Here is a 15,726-nt window from a genome sequence, read left to right as displayed (position 1 = left end):
AAATGGCAGGTTATAACGAGCTTTGGCTGTGAGAGGTAAATAATATATACTTATGTCTATCCTGTATAGCCCACTGATTCTTCCAGGTGTTATGATCATTGGTAGTAAACAGGGTATGAATTAATTGGCAATAAAGGGGCATCAGTGGCTCTTCCTTCAGATAATTTCTTGTAGACAATATCTATTGCCTCTGGGCTTGCTCACAGACCTTTTCAGCCTCCTGTGAGTGTTGAGATAGCCAGAGCTTGCTCATATTTGATTTCCCCACGTACATATTACCCGGCACAGAAGGGGATAAAAGTACACATAAGAACTAAACAAAATTAAAGCATGAAACGCAGTAGAGCTTGCTTGTTACAATAACGCTTTAAGCAGCCTGGCTTAGGTAGCCATGTGTCTGGCACAAGGCACTTGCCTTGGGCTGTATCCCGCTGCAGGCTAGAAGTCCTGTGCTTTGAGAGTCCTGAGTGTGAGCTGGTAGCAGATTGCCCATTGAAAACAGACAAATGTGGCTAGACAAAGGAGGCTGTTCAGGGACAAACAAGAAAACAGACATCATGGGTGTCCTGCCTAAATATGCAATGTGCTCTCTTTTTATTAACTTAATGAAAACAACAGAAGATGCCCTGCTGAGGTTTTCCCTTCCCTTTCTGGGTCATGCTCAGCACCCGGCTTTTCAAATTTTTCCCTTATGGGGACTTCCAACTGTCAGAATTTTCTGAGCCTTCCTGTAACGCATCAGGGATGTCTACAGAGAGGAAGAAACCCCAAGGCAGCTATCACTGTTTTGCATTTTGGCTCCAGCTCCAAAATTACATGCCAGTTTTCATAGGCTTAAGCTGAAAAGGAAAGTAGAAGAGCAAACAAAACACAACCTTTTCCTTTGGATAAAGAAATACCTCTAGTTTTAGCTTCTAAAACTGGAAGCTGACTTTTCCAAATGCCTGGGGGGCATTCAGAAAAGTTCTTTTGCATCTGCCTTCATGCTCAGACCTCAAAGACCCATGGCTGCTCCTGGAGGTAAAGGGAAATAGCCGTAGCTTTAAAGCTTATTTTTCTTTTTTTCTTTCTTATTTAACATTTTGAGATGCTTTCATTTGATTTCTTCCCTTTAGCACCTGTCTGCTTGTAGCAAGCTTTTACTCAAACCCTCTTCTCCAATGGCAGCTTGGAGTGCTGCCAGCATGAGCAGAGAGAAGCACGGCATTTCTGAGCAGGAGGAGGTACAGGGCTGTCCCCTTCTGACCAATGTTGTTTCCCTCCTCAGGAGTGCATCCTGAAGTTGGTGAGCTAACCGTTTCCGACATTGCTCCTGAAAGCTTCAACCTTTCTTGGACAACCGCCAACGGGGACTTTGACATCTTTACTATTGAAATTATTGATTCTAACAGGTTGCTGGAGCCCATGGAGTTCAACATCTCAGGCAATTCAAGAACTGCGCATATCTCAGGGCTTTCCCCCAGCACTGATTTTATTGTCTACCTCTATGGGATCTCTCATGGTTTCCGCACACAGGCAATAAGTGCTGCAGCTACAACAGGTATATAAAACCTACCTCAATGCTAACTCTCCTTTCTTCTAACTCTTCCTTACAGGTTGTGCCCCTTTCCCTGCCCTCCGCTACCCCATCAGTCTACCCATTACCAAATTCTCTACCTCATTGTTTGACATCTTCTAAGGAAGACCTGCCGGAGACATTTTGAACTGTGAACGTTAATCCACCATCCCATCCAGCAAAGTCAGTCAGTCAGTCACACTGTGATGTGATTTCATTCACACAATAAGTTTGCTCTTGTTTAAACACTAAGGTTGGGGCAACCTCTGACACAGATGAGAAGCAAAACGAATTACCCAAGAACCAAGGGGGAGAAGATTTATTATGTTAGCCTTGCAACATGTGTTTGTCACACAGCACAGAGGAGACACTATTTCTCTCAGACAAGCTGATTTCTAGATACCGTTTTTATCATGATTCTCTAAATAGATTTCAGGCACATTTCAGTCTGTGACAGCAGACTCCTACAATGAAGATGCATTGCATGAATTCAACTTCAGAATTCAGTTTACATTGGATGAGAGATTGAAGGAGTTCATTTGACTTGATGCTGGTGAATGAAATAGGTAGGCATTTAGTTGTTGGCACATTGCACATCTCGAGGTTTTAGAGTTGACAGTCTTTCCAGAAAAGACAGAGAAGTCGTATGTTTGATGTGCTCTAGCCAATTACAGTATGAAAGTGGAAGGGAGGACTAGACTATGGATGCAGAAGACGCATTCTCATAGTATGCAGATAATAGCTCACATTGTGAACATTTAATATCTCTACTAAATTTTGCCTGCTGACATGATCTTAGGAAAAATTGTCATAGCAATAGATTAACGTGGTCAATGACGGTCAGCAAAATATTAGATTTCAGTGATCAGATAATACAGAGTTGCAGTTTCTAGCATCAGCAGATTGTGAATATCCTCACTGAATCATGGGTAACACAGGCAGGGCGACTGCAGGGGCGGCGGTATGAAAAACATTGAGAAACACAAAGCTAGATGATCTTTGTGACCTGGGGTTTGTGTGAATTCGAACTTCTGTACTATTTTATTTTGTTGCTTTGGGTTTTAATAATTGCAATACATTTCCATTTGTTTTTCTTCCTGTAGTAGAGGAACCTCTCCTTAGCAAACTCACTGTATCAAATGCTACCTCAGACAGCATGTCACTCGTGTGGGAAGCGCAGGACAATGCCTTTGACCATTTTATTCTAGAAGTCAGAAACTCTGACTTCCCTTTGGACTCCCTCGTGCACACAGTGCCAGGGGCCTCTCGGCGCTATGTAGTCACCAACCTCAAAGCTGCCACTAATTACACTGTCCAACTCCATGGTGTAATTGATGGGCAAGGTGGTCAGACCTTGACAGCACTGGCAACCACAGGTATTTCACGGTTTCACCTTCCAGGTTTGCTTTTTTCTCTTCTTTCTTTTGCTGTCGACCGAACTGCTCTAAAACGTGGCTCCAACTCATCGTTCCTTTTGAAAATTGTAGGGAAATCACTAGGAGGGGAGGCTGAAATACACTGGGCTTGAGAGTGCTTGGGAAAAGAGAGGTCTGAGACAATGGAAAAGGCTGAAAAAGTGCCCCCAGCATTAATGGAGCCAGTAGTAAACCATGATTGGTTTCCTTATATATACACTTATCTGCAAGTTCTGTGTATATATTATTGACTTGCTCCAGATGGTTAATATTTTTCACAGAATATCTTTGCACTTGATCTAGAATGAAGTTCTTATTCATCCCATCCTCACTTGCTTTGTTGTGGGTGGGAGGCCTTTATGTCTATCAGCCTGCAGAGGCACCTGCATGCCATTTTTGTTCTTTATTCTTAAAACCAAACATCTTCCAAGGCATTTGCACCTCTTGTGGGAGTTTCATGCAGCATGCTAGATGACCAACCAAAACTGCATGGAGTGGTCTGTTCTTCTCTGCCTAGTATTTTTATGTGTTCCCAGCAGAAAGCAGGGCTCAAAAAGCAAGTTTGCCCTTTCTTGATGGTCAGCCCACTACTCTATCACTTGCATTGCTACCTTTGAGGCTCTAAGACCTGTCTTGTTTCACTGGATGTCAGAGCTTTTCCTATGGTGATGGTGATTCCAGGATGGCAGGAGATCACTAAGACTTTCAACTTATTCTGCATGTAGTGTTCTTCAGCGTCTGAGTGTCATGACGTGAATGTGCCTGACGGGATGCAAGTGGCATGTGAAGGAATGTGGCCATTTCAGGATGAGATTGGAAAGGATCAGTTTGCCCTCTCTGACCTGCATGTGGGGCTGATGGCTCCATGCTTGGTTTCACTGGGTTCTCCACCCAAGCCTGTTTGCTTTGTGGATATTTTCTCATCTCCTCCCCTGTCTTTGGAAGTACCATGCTTACATGGTGACATCTTCACTGTCAGCCGTGAAGGCATTGACGTTCACTGGTTGACAGCATGACAACAGCATGTGTCCTTAATTGGGGCCACTTGGATTCACCTGTTCCTACACAATTCCAGAGAAGGTGGTGGGCTATTATCTAAAAGTCTTGCAATGAGGGACGGGAGTAAAAGTTGGAACATCTTGCAGCAGTTCTTGTTTTAGTTAAGAAAAGGATTTCATCCTTTCACTGTTTTCTTTGTCAGTGGGATACATCTGTCTTACTTTTCTCCCAGCATGAATCACTTACATAGTTATTTTCCTGTATCTCACTGGCTGCATTTCCCAAGGTGTTCTTGGTTTATACTCAATTGGCAAGAGAAAAAAATTGAAAATCAGCCCTGAAAGCAAACACAAGATTGTCTGACCACCTGATTACTGGGTCATGTTTGTGCTTTCTCTGTGCTCTAATGAATCTTTTAATGGTTTTATGCAAAATGGAATAGCTTTAAAACAGGATGGGTAAGGAGCTCTCCCCCTCCCATAGCCTGAAGGCCAAGTTTCTCCCCTGGTAGGGGAGAGATGTCATTTTGAATTTCCTCTAGCGGAAAAGGAAAGCCTTTGCTTCTTAAGGAAGTGCCCTGACAACTGAACAGTCAGAAAGGAGAGCAACAGCAGTATTGTGGGGTTTTTTTGTTCAGTCTATTAGATATTCTCTGATTGTGCCTAATCAGAGGATGAAGAACACCTTACCTGTGGAGTCCAGGGAGGTTTTGCCTGAGATTAGTGCTGAGATAGTCATCGTTAGGATTGAAACCCCTCGTAAACTTCAGGGTCCAAAAATTAAAAGTATCTACCAAGTCCAGGCAACAGAAACACTAAACAGAAGCTGAACCGGAATTTCAGGGATGTCTGTTTTGGACTCAGCTAATTCCTGCCTGGATCCTATTTTATCTACTTTGGAGTTGCTGTGGGTTGGTATTCCCATCAAATTCCCAATGCAGAGTTCCTGCAATTTCTGCGGTTTCACCACAGGACTGTATGCTGTTATTGGTTCTGTAAATCAGGCCCACATTTCATTAGGAAAATTTAATTTATTTTAAAAAATTGAACTAAAAACTAAATTAAAAGTCAGCACTAATTTCAATGGCTTCTTTCCAAAACCTTACAAAATTGCTCTTGCAATGCTCCTTTTTTTTTTTCTTTCAATGACTGCAAAAGAAGGCTAAAATGCCCAGCCTTATCTTTAAGCGTCTATAAACCTCCGCTGCTAATTCCCCCAGCCCCCAGAGTAATGCTGTCTCTTCACCTGTGTTCCTTTCTCCTTCAGAGGCTGAGCCACAGCTGGGCACGCTCACACTCACAAATGTTACCCCCGACAGCTTCAACCTCTCGTGGACCACAAGAGATGGGCCTTTTGCCAAGTTTGTTATACACATTAGAGATTCCTATGCAGCACATGAACCCCAGGAGCTTACGGTGTCGGGAGGTGCTCGCAGCGCTCACATCTCAGGCCTGCTAGATTACACTGGCTATGACATTAACATTAAGGGGACCACCAATGCAGGTGTTCACACAGAGCCCCTCACTGCTTTTGTCATGACAGGTACCTGCTTAAAGGTTTGGAGTGTATTTATTGGCTTATAAAAATATGTATTCCGTCATGGATTAAAAAACCAGACTCTCTACAGCACTGAATATCTTGTCCAGCAACAGTGGGTTTGTTTGCAAACTTGGTGCAAGGATGGGTCAGACCAGTCATGTTGATCTTCAAAACAATTTCTAGGAGGAGTACTAGTTTAAAGTGAGTTGAGAGCCCTCTGGAGTCTTTCTCCCATGTCTATAAACTTTTTTAACTCCTGAAATTTGAGGGGGAAATTTGCCTAGTACTCAGTAGTTGCATCTGAAGGATCCAGCAGGGACTGGATTTTAGAACACCTCCTGTCCTGTGATGTCGCCTCAACAAATCCCTTATGTCTGAATATTTTGGTCAGATTTTGACTGGGATCTATTGTACAACACGTACGTCCTAGGTGATCAAATAAATGCCACAGACTTCACCTCCTGTGTGTTATGTGGCCGATATGTGCTACTAGGGTTATGTCACATAGACATCTGGATGCCTTAAATAGGATTAATGGAGAAACGGTGGCCCTTTTCTTTTTCTCCTCTCTTCATGTACATGCAGTGGAATCACTAGTTGCAGTAGCAGCATCCCTCACAGCATCTGGGCTGCTACTGTGAAAGTCAATGTCCATGATAATTTTCCTTAAAGCAAATGGTTGCATTTTGCACCAGCTCTGATCTGCCCCCTGATGGCATTCAGTCTGTGATAGTCAGAAGTGAGCCACTCTGCTTTCAAAACCCCTGCTCTTTTGCTTCACCACAGCACAAATGCTTCCTTTCTGAAAATAAACTATGGACATTGGTTTTTCGAGAGGAAGCTTCCCACAGCTAGGTAAACGTGTGGCACTCTCTACACGAGGATGTGCCAGCAGTTCACATAAACCTGCTGGGTTTGGAGTGTTGATGTCACTCAACACTTATCCCAGGAAAATAATTTCAACATTTTGGGCTCTTAATTTGTTTACCTACCCTCCCAGAGACCAAACCAAAATCTGAATCTTTGATTAGAAGCAAGCAAGCTGCAAAAATGTCTCCAAATTGAGTAAACTCGAGCTGAATCTCTGGCACCCAAATGTGTAAACATCAAAACATAAGGACTTCCAATTTATAAAACTTCAGGAGGGAGTTTTTATGCCAAATTTTAACAGAACATCGGTTTCACAGTTGCAAAATGTCAAAGCCAAACCCAAAACCCTTTCCCAGAGAAAGTTCTGTGTTTAACTAACTGGTATTTTCTTAAATGAGTGGAATTTTAGTGATTGGAAGATCAGATGAGTTAGGTCCTGAGCCAACAAAGCAAGGTTTGTCAAATAATTTAGAGAAATACTAGCGATGCCTAGGATCCAGGATCAAGGCCAGGGATTAGCTGAGCCAGTTGATCTTCCGATTTGACTTGTCAGATTTTGAGTGAGTGAAATACACTGAGAAACAATCTTGTGAAAAATTCGCCTTTTTTTTCAGAGACTTGGTGGGAAAGTTTTGAGGACTTGAACTTTGGCAAATGTCGTGCTGATGCGAAAAAAAAAGAGACTCCTCACTGGAATTTCTTTAAGTTGTCAACATACCGCACTAGCAGCTGCCTGTGAAACTCTTTGGACAGATTACTGCTCTGTTCTGCAGTCATCGGCCCCTGCCCTTTGCCAGTGCAAACTCTGGCTTCTCCCCTATCCCCCACAAAAAAACAATCTTGCAAGTATTTAGTACTTGCACTGGCTATGACCCTGATTGATCAGTGTCCTGCTTCTGGCAGTCCTTCTGGCATTTCTGACCCCTCCACCACTGAAAAGAAAAGCTGGAGATACTCATGTGAAGTAGAGAGGTAAAGATGCAAAGTACAGGAATTGTGAAGGCCAAAGTTGAGGCTTGTCCCTAAAGCACAGGTGGTGGATAGAAATGGAAGGAAATGAAAGCTTTATGCATAGTATTTCTAAAACAGTTTTGGTTATAAGTGTTTTACAGTGCACGTGTAACAGAAGAAATGTGCTTACACAGTGAGCTTGGAAGGAATTTCAGTGGAGCTTGTGAGATGAGGTGCTGAGACACCCTTGATAAAAATTAAGGCTTGAGCATCTAACTTCTGAAGGCTTCATTGAAAATCCTAGCCTTGTGGTCCTGGCTATGCACTTCTGTTAAATCCATTCTTTGGGGAAAAATGTGATTTATATTTGGTGGAATCTGTGACACGTTCTAATTTGCAATGTTTTTCGCTTCTTTTTTTGTGTGTTTTTGCACCTTCCCTTCTTTTAGAGGCCATGCCCCCACTGGAAAACCTAACTGTCTCTGATATTAACCCTTATGGGTTCACAGTGTCGTGGATGGCATCGGAGAATGCCTTTGACAGCTTTCTAGTAGTCGTGGTGGATTCTGGCAAGCTGCTGGACCCACAGGAGTTCCTCCTTACAGGAGCCCAGCGGCAACTGAAGCTTAAAGGCCTTATTACTGGCATTGGCTATGAGGTTATGCTTTATGGTTTTGCCAAGGGGCACCAAACAAAGCCCCTAAGCACTGTGGCTGTTACAGGTATTTTAATGTGAACAAATTTTTCCCTTCCACCTTTTCTTTCTTGCTTTTCTTCTCACATGGAAGATGTTTTATGCAATCCATTTGCAAAGCAAACCTTGACTTTTGCATCCTTTTCTGCATCGTGGCTACACATAACTCCTCATGACTGATAGATTCACCAATGAAACTCTGTTCCTTTTAACTTGATGTTTCCCTTTTGTCTTTACAAGGGAGCGTGTAGAGGTGCATGACGTGGGTTGAGGGCTGAAAGTTTCTGACATGGTCATGCAGGTACTTCTAACTGAAGTCTTTAAAGAAAAATGGCTGCATGCAGGAACTCATCTTGTTAACAGCTGCTGGGCACATCACCATTCTCCGACTTGCCAACTGTCAGGACCTTCAGAAAGAGTCATGGATTTCTTGCCCATGGCCTCCTTTCTCTTACTCTGTGTGTGGGTTCCACCTACAGACCATTGAGTGCTATCATTGCCACCCATAAAGTTGGCATCTCTCTCCAGAAAGCCTTAGCTCATATTTTCAACCTCATCATTGCTGCCATTTCCCAGCAGCATTTGAGCTTTCTTGAAAAATCATTGCCGACTGATCCTCTAGCCCCATAGCCATCAAGTGTCGTTTGCATGTTGCTGACTCTGCAGCAGTAAAGCTGGGGGTTACCTGATTGGAGGTTTGCGAGAAAATAAATAGGAACGTCTTTCTGTGGAAGAAAGAAGTGCATTGGAGGTGCTGTAAGATATAACCACTCCAGTGGCATTTCTCTAGGTAGTGATGCCTGATCACACTGAGCTAAAGATGTTTTGCAGGTAATTAATAACTTACAGCTCCTGAGATCCTCTCGAGTGGGTTCTTTCACTAAAGACAGTAGGTCTTACATTTGGATTTAAGTGTGCTGTTTAAAGGATATGAATTTTCATGATTCCCCTTTGCTGCTTCAGCATTTGTTTAATATCGAAGTAAAGGATTCATCTGATCGGAAGCAGCACAAGAAGTGCATGAAGTAAAGGTTTTGCATGAAGAAAAAGATTCTTTCAAGTGGCTTCTATGTTGTCCTCCTAACAGAGAGAGACTTGACAATATTACAGGCATGCCTGCAGTTCTATAACAAGAGCTTGTTTTTGTCGTACATAAAGGTTTCACATAGGTAGCAAGGGAGAAATGCACATGACACTTACTATTAGCATGTGTAACTTTGCATGTCAGAAGCAAACGGTGTATGTCCATGCGGTGGATTTGCTGTTAAGGAGTGAAAGTTTGAATGGGCCTGCACACACTCACATATATGTGATTAACGCTAATGTTCTTCTTTTTTTTTTTTTTCCAATAGCTGGCAGATTGTTTCCCTTTCTTTGAACTGTGGTTGGATTCTTGCAGTATGCTATATCCAGACCTCAGGCAGGTCTCTAATGAACTGATTAAAAAATCATTTCTTTTCCCTACTGCTATCTTCTTTTTTTAGAAGCAGAACCCGAGGTCGACAACCTTCTGGTTTCAGATGCTACTCCAGATGGCTTCCGTCTGTCCTGGACTGCAGATGATGGGGTTTTCGACAGTTTTGTGCTAAAAATCAGGGATACGAAAAGGAAATCTGATCCACTGGAACTAATAGTACCAGGCCATGAGCGCACCCAGGATATAACAGGGCTGAAAGAGGGTACTGAATATGAAATTGAGCTCTATGGCGTTAGCAGTGGACGGCGTTCGCAACCCGTAAATGCAGTAGCAACCACAGGTATTGTCTTTGCAGTAGGAAAGGCATAACGTGTTCTTGCCTGTTTCCTTCAGCACCTCTCCTTTTCATCACCAGCTTGGGCTGTTCCTGAGGTGTTCAAATGGTCTCCTGCATGCCCCTTACCCAAGTTACTAGTTCAACGGCGTGTAGTTATTTATAATCTATTATCTCAGATTCCTTAGCTTCATCACTGTCTATTTAATGTAGTTTTATTTAATTACTTTCATGATCTGGAATTAGGCAGCAGAGTCTAGCAATTAAAGCACTGGCTTTGAGAGCCAAGAAATATTGTCTCTCTAACAGCCTTTTTCAGTGATTTCCTAAGACTAATTACATATCACCACTCCACAACAATTTACCTTCCTAGAAAAGAGGTACGACAACATTAATTTATAAGAGCTATTGAGTTTATTTACGGCTTGATGAGCTAAGGAATAAGCACCATTAACTTAGACTGATCTTATCAGGAGCAACACATGATCAATAATTCTTGCACAATTGAAGCTTTGAACTCCCTCAGCAGAAGTTGCTTTATATTCTCACATCAAAAATTCTCATGTAAATTAGCTTAGTGACTTACTTAGGTAAAATAATCCAGAAGCAAACATGCAGGTATGGCTGCCAGTTCATGCCATTTTGTTTTAAAAATACCAAGACCTTAATCCTTAATTGCAGCACGCACGCCAGTTCCACAAAGCTGGAGTTCTTGCCTTTCATAGTCTTACACTAATGCAGAAACATTGTAAACATAACTGCAAATGATGCTGTCTGAAGTTAGCCTAAACCTATATATGTTTCTGAAAATTCTTCACCAGAACAGAGCCTCATTTTCGCAGTGCCAGGGAGAAGGAGGAAGTTTTGCTATTTGTAACTGGAATATTTTTTCTTACATGATTTTTATATGAAAATAAGCAGATATTAGTCAAGTAAAAAGTTCTGGAGGCTTAAGTTGAATTCCTGAGATTAATTCAAACAAAAAAAGGTTTGTAATTTGAAGTGTTTCAATTTGGCCCATTTGAATGAAGCTTTTCAATTTTTCCCCCCTCCAAATCATGGTTTCATTTTGAAGCATATTCAAATCCAAAGCAAATGAAGTAATGTCCTGTGACCCAGATTCTTTCTTTAAAAATTTTGAGCTTGCTGATATGAAAGCTTAATAATTTCAAATAAATCTAATTCTGTGAGGAGGGGAATGAGAAGGGGACAGGTAAGATCAGTGTGGGAGGAAATTCATAAAAGAAGCATTTGCTCAGCTGTAGCAGTGCACTCCAGACAATGCACAGAAAAGCGACAACAGTAACTAAGCACTGAACAGCTTTTCCTGAAATAGCATGGCCTCATGATTCACCTTAATGTCTGTGGTGCCAGTTGTTAGCATGGAAAGGCACATTTCTGACCAGCTCCACTGATTGCCATCACATCCCTCGAATAAACAGCAAGGGCATGTATCCACTCATCCAGACATTTACATGAAGCAGAACATCCATCCATCACAAGCCACTGCGGGTTGACTCATAATGGAAAGGGATGTTTAAAGTCAACTGCACTTGTTAGCAGCATGTCTCCATTTTCACTAACTTTGAGGATATTTATGGTAAACCACTAAGAGTTACCATTTTCCTCATGAGTACATTCTTACTCAGTTCTTTCAGGGAGATTTAGCTCATCACCTACTGAAGCCAACAGCCCGAAAGATGTTTGTCAGATGTAAACAGCCCGTGGATAATTGACAATGGAGCTGGAACCACAAAAATCCAGCTAAATAATTCAGACTGCAGGTTACACCACATTGGGTAGCTGGGCCTCCGAGGCATCTAACTGATTTCTTTTTTAGGAGTTTATTATTACACAAACATATGTATATTTATAGCATTTCCAGTCTGGTTGCAAAGAAACATTTCTATCCATGAAGGGGGCAGCTCAGACAGGCTTATAGTCAGCCTTTCTTTATTCTGGCCTGCGTACAAGTTACGAGTGAGTAAGGAATAAATTAGCTAGAAAGTCTTTAGCTTTAGTAGAGGAGATAGTAAAGTAACAGTTGGAACAAAGCTAGCAAACAGACCAGCAAGCCTAAACCAAACACTACCATGGAAATGAAGGCAAAAAAAGACTCTTGATTGAAAATCCCTATCTGTATTTATCGCTCACAGCTTCCCCCTTCTTCCCTACCTGGGCACATACCCTTGCATACGCAAATGTAGTCTTCAGGGATCAGGTCCTCAACTGGTGTAACCGGTGCAGTTAAGGGAGTCTGGTTTAAGCATTGCCAAGCAATCCTCTCTGAGGGTCTGTACAGCAAACCACCCACCCACCACGAGGAAGGAGTGAGAGGAAAGATCTCACAGTGTGCACCTTTTGCTGCCTTGTCCTCCTCTGTGGTTTCCTTTCCTTCTTTCTCTTTTAAGAAGTCAGCAAGGCAGTTGATCTAGTGACAGCCACGGGCTTTGGATGTGGAAAGGATGAGTAGGGCAGGACTCGTATTTGCCACTTTCTCCATGTAGCTTGTGTTGGTCCTGGAGCTGGTAATTTCCCCAGAGGCTGAGATGATCTCCCTTGCTCCCATCACAGCAGGAGTGTGGTGTGAAACTGCTGGGCTTGGGAGTTGATGATAAAGTTCTATCCTCCCACACCCATCACAAGTAGTTCTTCCTCCATTACTCACTTGTATGTGCAAGTGAACAGCCAGAGTTTTCCCCCAGAACTGCTGTTGATAATGTTGTTAAAAAGTTGTCCTCTTTGGGGTGATGATGGCACCCACACTCCCTACCCTCTGCATTTGTCTGTCATTTTACCCTCATCAATTCAGCTGTGATAGAAAATATCCATTATAAAATCACTGTAGTTCAAGGCAGCATCATACAGATCTGCAGTGTCTAAAGCTGGCACAAGGGAGGCTGTCCACTGCTGCTCTCAGAGGAACAGTTGGTGCCTTTTGGAAATCCATCTGTACAATGTCTGCTAAGCTGCAATTCAGCCCTCACCAGGGGACCATGACACAGCTGTGTGCCACAAAATATCCTTGGTGGCAAGTGTGGGCCTCACGCGGCTACTTCCCTCTTCTTCTAATGGTGTTTTGCCACACTGTGACAGCATTTTTCGTCTGAAAGGATCACAAAACACTTCACATGCTCTTTATGCATCATAAATGCAACCTGATGCTTCCTGTTGCTCAGGAGAAGAAAGCCAGTGGACAAACTCCTATAGTCTGTTAGCAATGAAAGAACAGGGTGGGTTTTTTTAGCAAAAAACATCCCCAAAGAAGAGTGGCTACTCAGGTATCATGGGTGCTTGAGCAATCTCACAGAAAAGTTCTCCATCTCTTGTATAGATAATGGGGAATGATGCTGGAGGAGAATGCTAATTATCTATATCTACCCAACAGATGAACTGAGGTTTTTTATGATGACAAGACAGAAGCACGCTGGCCTTTTTTTATGCCTGCTTAGTTCTGGCTTTCAGGTAGCTCAAGAAGATGGTTTCATTTGCTCCTTTTTAATTTCCCTATGCTCAAAGGTACCACTCTCTCACATCTCTGGGACTCATTCCAGGACTGGTGCTTGCTCTGATGGTCCATTATACCTTCTTCGCCAGGTTTGCTCCCAGGAAAGTAGCCACAGTTGAGGTACTTGGGGATGTGGAACTCTCAAAGAGTCAATGCTCTTCTTACTACTATTTGTTATGCAGTTCACCTGGTGCAGAACACAAGCATGAAGCCCATGGCAGTGTGCATAGCACAGTCCAAGGGGGATGCATTGCGTGCTTTATTTTCTGGGAAAGGCTGGAATTCCCCATATGTGTGAAAACTGCGTCTCTGCTCTCCAGAGTCATCACTAGCACTTTCCATCGGTCACTAAAGACACCTACAATGTGAAGCAAAATCAATGTGATTTTCACTTCTCTCTCTTTCCCAGGGTTCTTTATGCTCTTTTGTTTCCTTCAGACTGTACCTAAATCAACTTTGTGTGCCATGTAGCTTTACTATCCCCACCTTGCTTTCTTCATTATCTTTGATTCTTTTCTTTCTTTTTTTGGATTTTCCATTTGAGCAAACCCCACAAACACAACATGTCTAGTGAGCTCCAGAGAAATTTACATTTCTCTCGAGAGCTCAGTTGTTTTTCTTTCCTGGCCTTTCAGTTGATTTAGTGCATTGCTGCTAGAGCTTTGGGGACACACGGAACAAATGGCCCTCTGACTTCTTTCCCGCAGATACGTTCTTTCCAAGCTATTTCAAGCACAGTCAGTTTTTTTCTCCTCTTGCCCGCCTTCCCTTGCCCTTAGCCTGTCTCCACCACTCTTAATGAGGCTGATGTTTGGTATCTCTCCTCTTTGTGCTAATGGCGTACTCTGTGTGGGCTGTTTATTTTCTCAACATGTGTCAGGGTTGTTTTGGTTACAGTCAAAAAAGCAAATTGGAAGTGAGAGGCTCAAAGTAAACTTTGAAGTGGCAGGTCTCTTTACCATGTCCTTCCAGAAGCCCTTTCCATGCTTATTTTGCAGTAGCTTGATTAAGCTTTAAACTGGAATGTTTCAGATACGTGTTGGTTTGCATCTTAAGACTGGGTGGTTTTGGCAAAACTTGGGCTTTGTTTGCCCAGCTTACTGGTCAGATTCACATGGGCAAACATGGCGCTGAGGTTTATACAGGGAAAGGCTGGATTGTATGATAAAGAGCTGCAGTGGAACCACAAGTGCCTTCCTCATGATAGTTGTACTTGAACGTCCTCTGGGTGGATGTGCTTGAAAGTACCTAAGAAGAACCCTGGTCTCAGATAGATATTCCAAGAAGAAAATCATGTCACTTTTAGTTGGAAGCCAAGAGAAGTTGCTTAAGAGGATGGACCCCTGATGAACTTGTGCACCTGGGTCCAGGTCTTGTTTAGGCATCTTATAGTAGAAACTTTATGCTCAGGGAGATCTCTCCACTGCTAAGGGCTGCCATTGTTGTGTGTCACAGATAGAGCTCTGAGACTCAATGGAAAGTCTAAAAGTCACCCAAATGAAACTGGGCTAGTAAAAATTATAAATGCAGTGATTCCTGGGTAATAGAATGGCATTCCCGTAAGTATTTCTCCATACTTTTCTATACACTGAAGTCTCTGTTAACTTCTACGTATATGATACGTAGATACATGTCTGGGGTATTTTTAAGCTATGCACTACTGTAATGTTACTGAAAAAGGAAAATTTAAACCAAATAGTTTGTTGCTGTCAGTATGTAATAAACCTGTTTGATACTCCCTGCATTAGTGTTGTTTAGGACAGAATATTGGTAGCATGAGCTCTTGGGGTAGAGGGATAATGCAAATCACTGTTCCAACACAAAGGACTCATAAACAAATTATTTACTTTTTCTTCCTGTGCGGTGTGTTTGTTCTCTATTCTCTGATGACAGTTGTTGGATCTCCCAAGGGAATTTCTTTCTCCGACATCACGGAAAACTCTGCTATAGTGAGCTGGACACCCCCTCGCACCCGCGTGGAGAGCTACCGGATCTCCTACCTCCCTGTCACTGGAGGTGAGTAACTGCGAGGAGGGACAGGGAGGAAGATGGTAAAAGGGAGAGCAGAAAAAGTTTATTGTGCTGATATCCATCTCTCAGATGATCTTACACAGATTGTCTCTTCTTTTTTTCTTCAAACTGCTGACCAGGAACGTGGGTGTGCATATATATGGTCCCAGTAGCCAACTTCTTTCTAAACATAGTGTCCCACATCCCATGGATAAGACTTGTAAGGGAGCTCAGAGCTAGATGGTGGAATGGTTGTACCCCTGATAGGGCACTTTCACAAAGATCTCTGTTTCTGCTGAGGCTCCTAAGTAAGGATTTATTTCGAACTGTCTCATTATTTTGTAGGCACTTTATGAGCTAAGCATATTTGAAAAGATGGCCCTTGGAAATAATAATCGTAATCCATAGTTATAATAGTTTTCCAAGGCAGTGAT

General features: G+C 42.6%; 1 protein-coding gene across 4 annotated transcripts in view; it reads left to right on the top strand.

Annotated features, from left to right (window-relative positions):
• The window catches only part of TNC (tenascin C), a 47,044-nt gene that overhangs the window by 20,845 nt on the left and 10,473 nt on the right, over positions 1-15,726 (top strand). For 2 of the 4 annotated variants that reach the window (XM_086475861.1, XM_009956449.2), the window contains 3 exons: positions 1,268-1,540; positions 9,508-9,780; positions 15,176-15,298. In XM_086475861.1, coding sequence (XP_086331987.1) covers positions 1,268-1,540; positions 9,508-9,780; positions 15,176-15,298 — 669 coding nt within the window. The remainder of the gene's footprint in view (positions 1-1,267; positions 1,541-9,507; positions 9,781-15,175; positions 15,299-15,726) is intronic. The other 2 variants (XM_086475862.1, XM_086475863.1) reach the window with 2 other exon arrangements.

Source organism: Leptosomus discolor, chromosome 19, assembly GCF_034619465.1.
Source record: "Leptosomus discolor isolate bLepDis1 chromosome 19, bLepDis1.hap2, whole genome shotgun sequence".
NCBI classification, from domain to species: Eukaryota; Metazoa; Chordata; class Aves; order Leptosomiformes; family Leptosomidae; genus Leptosomus; species Leptosomus discolor.
Note: the sequence above shows the minus strand (reverse complement) of the source record. Positions and strands in the feature narration are given on the sequence as shown.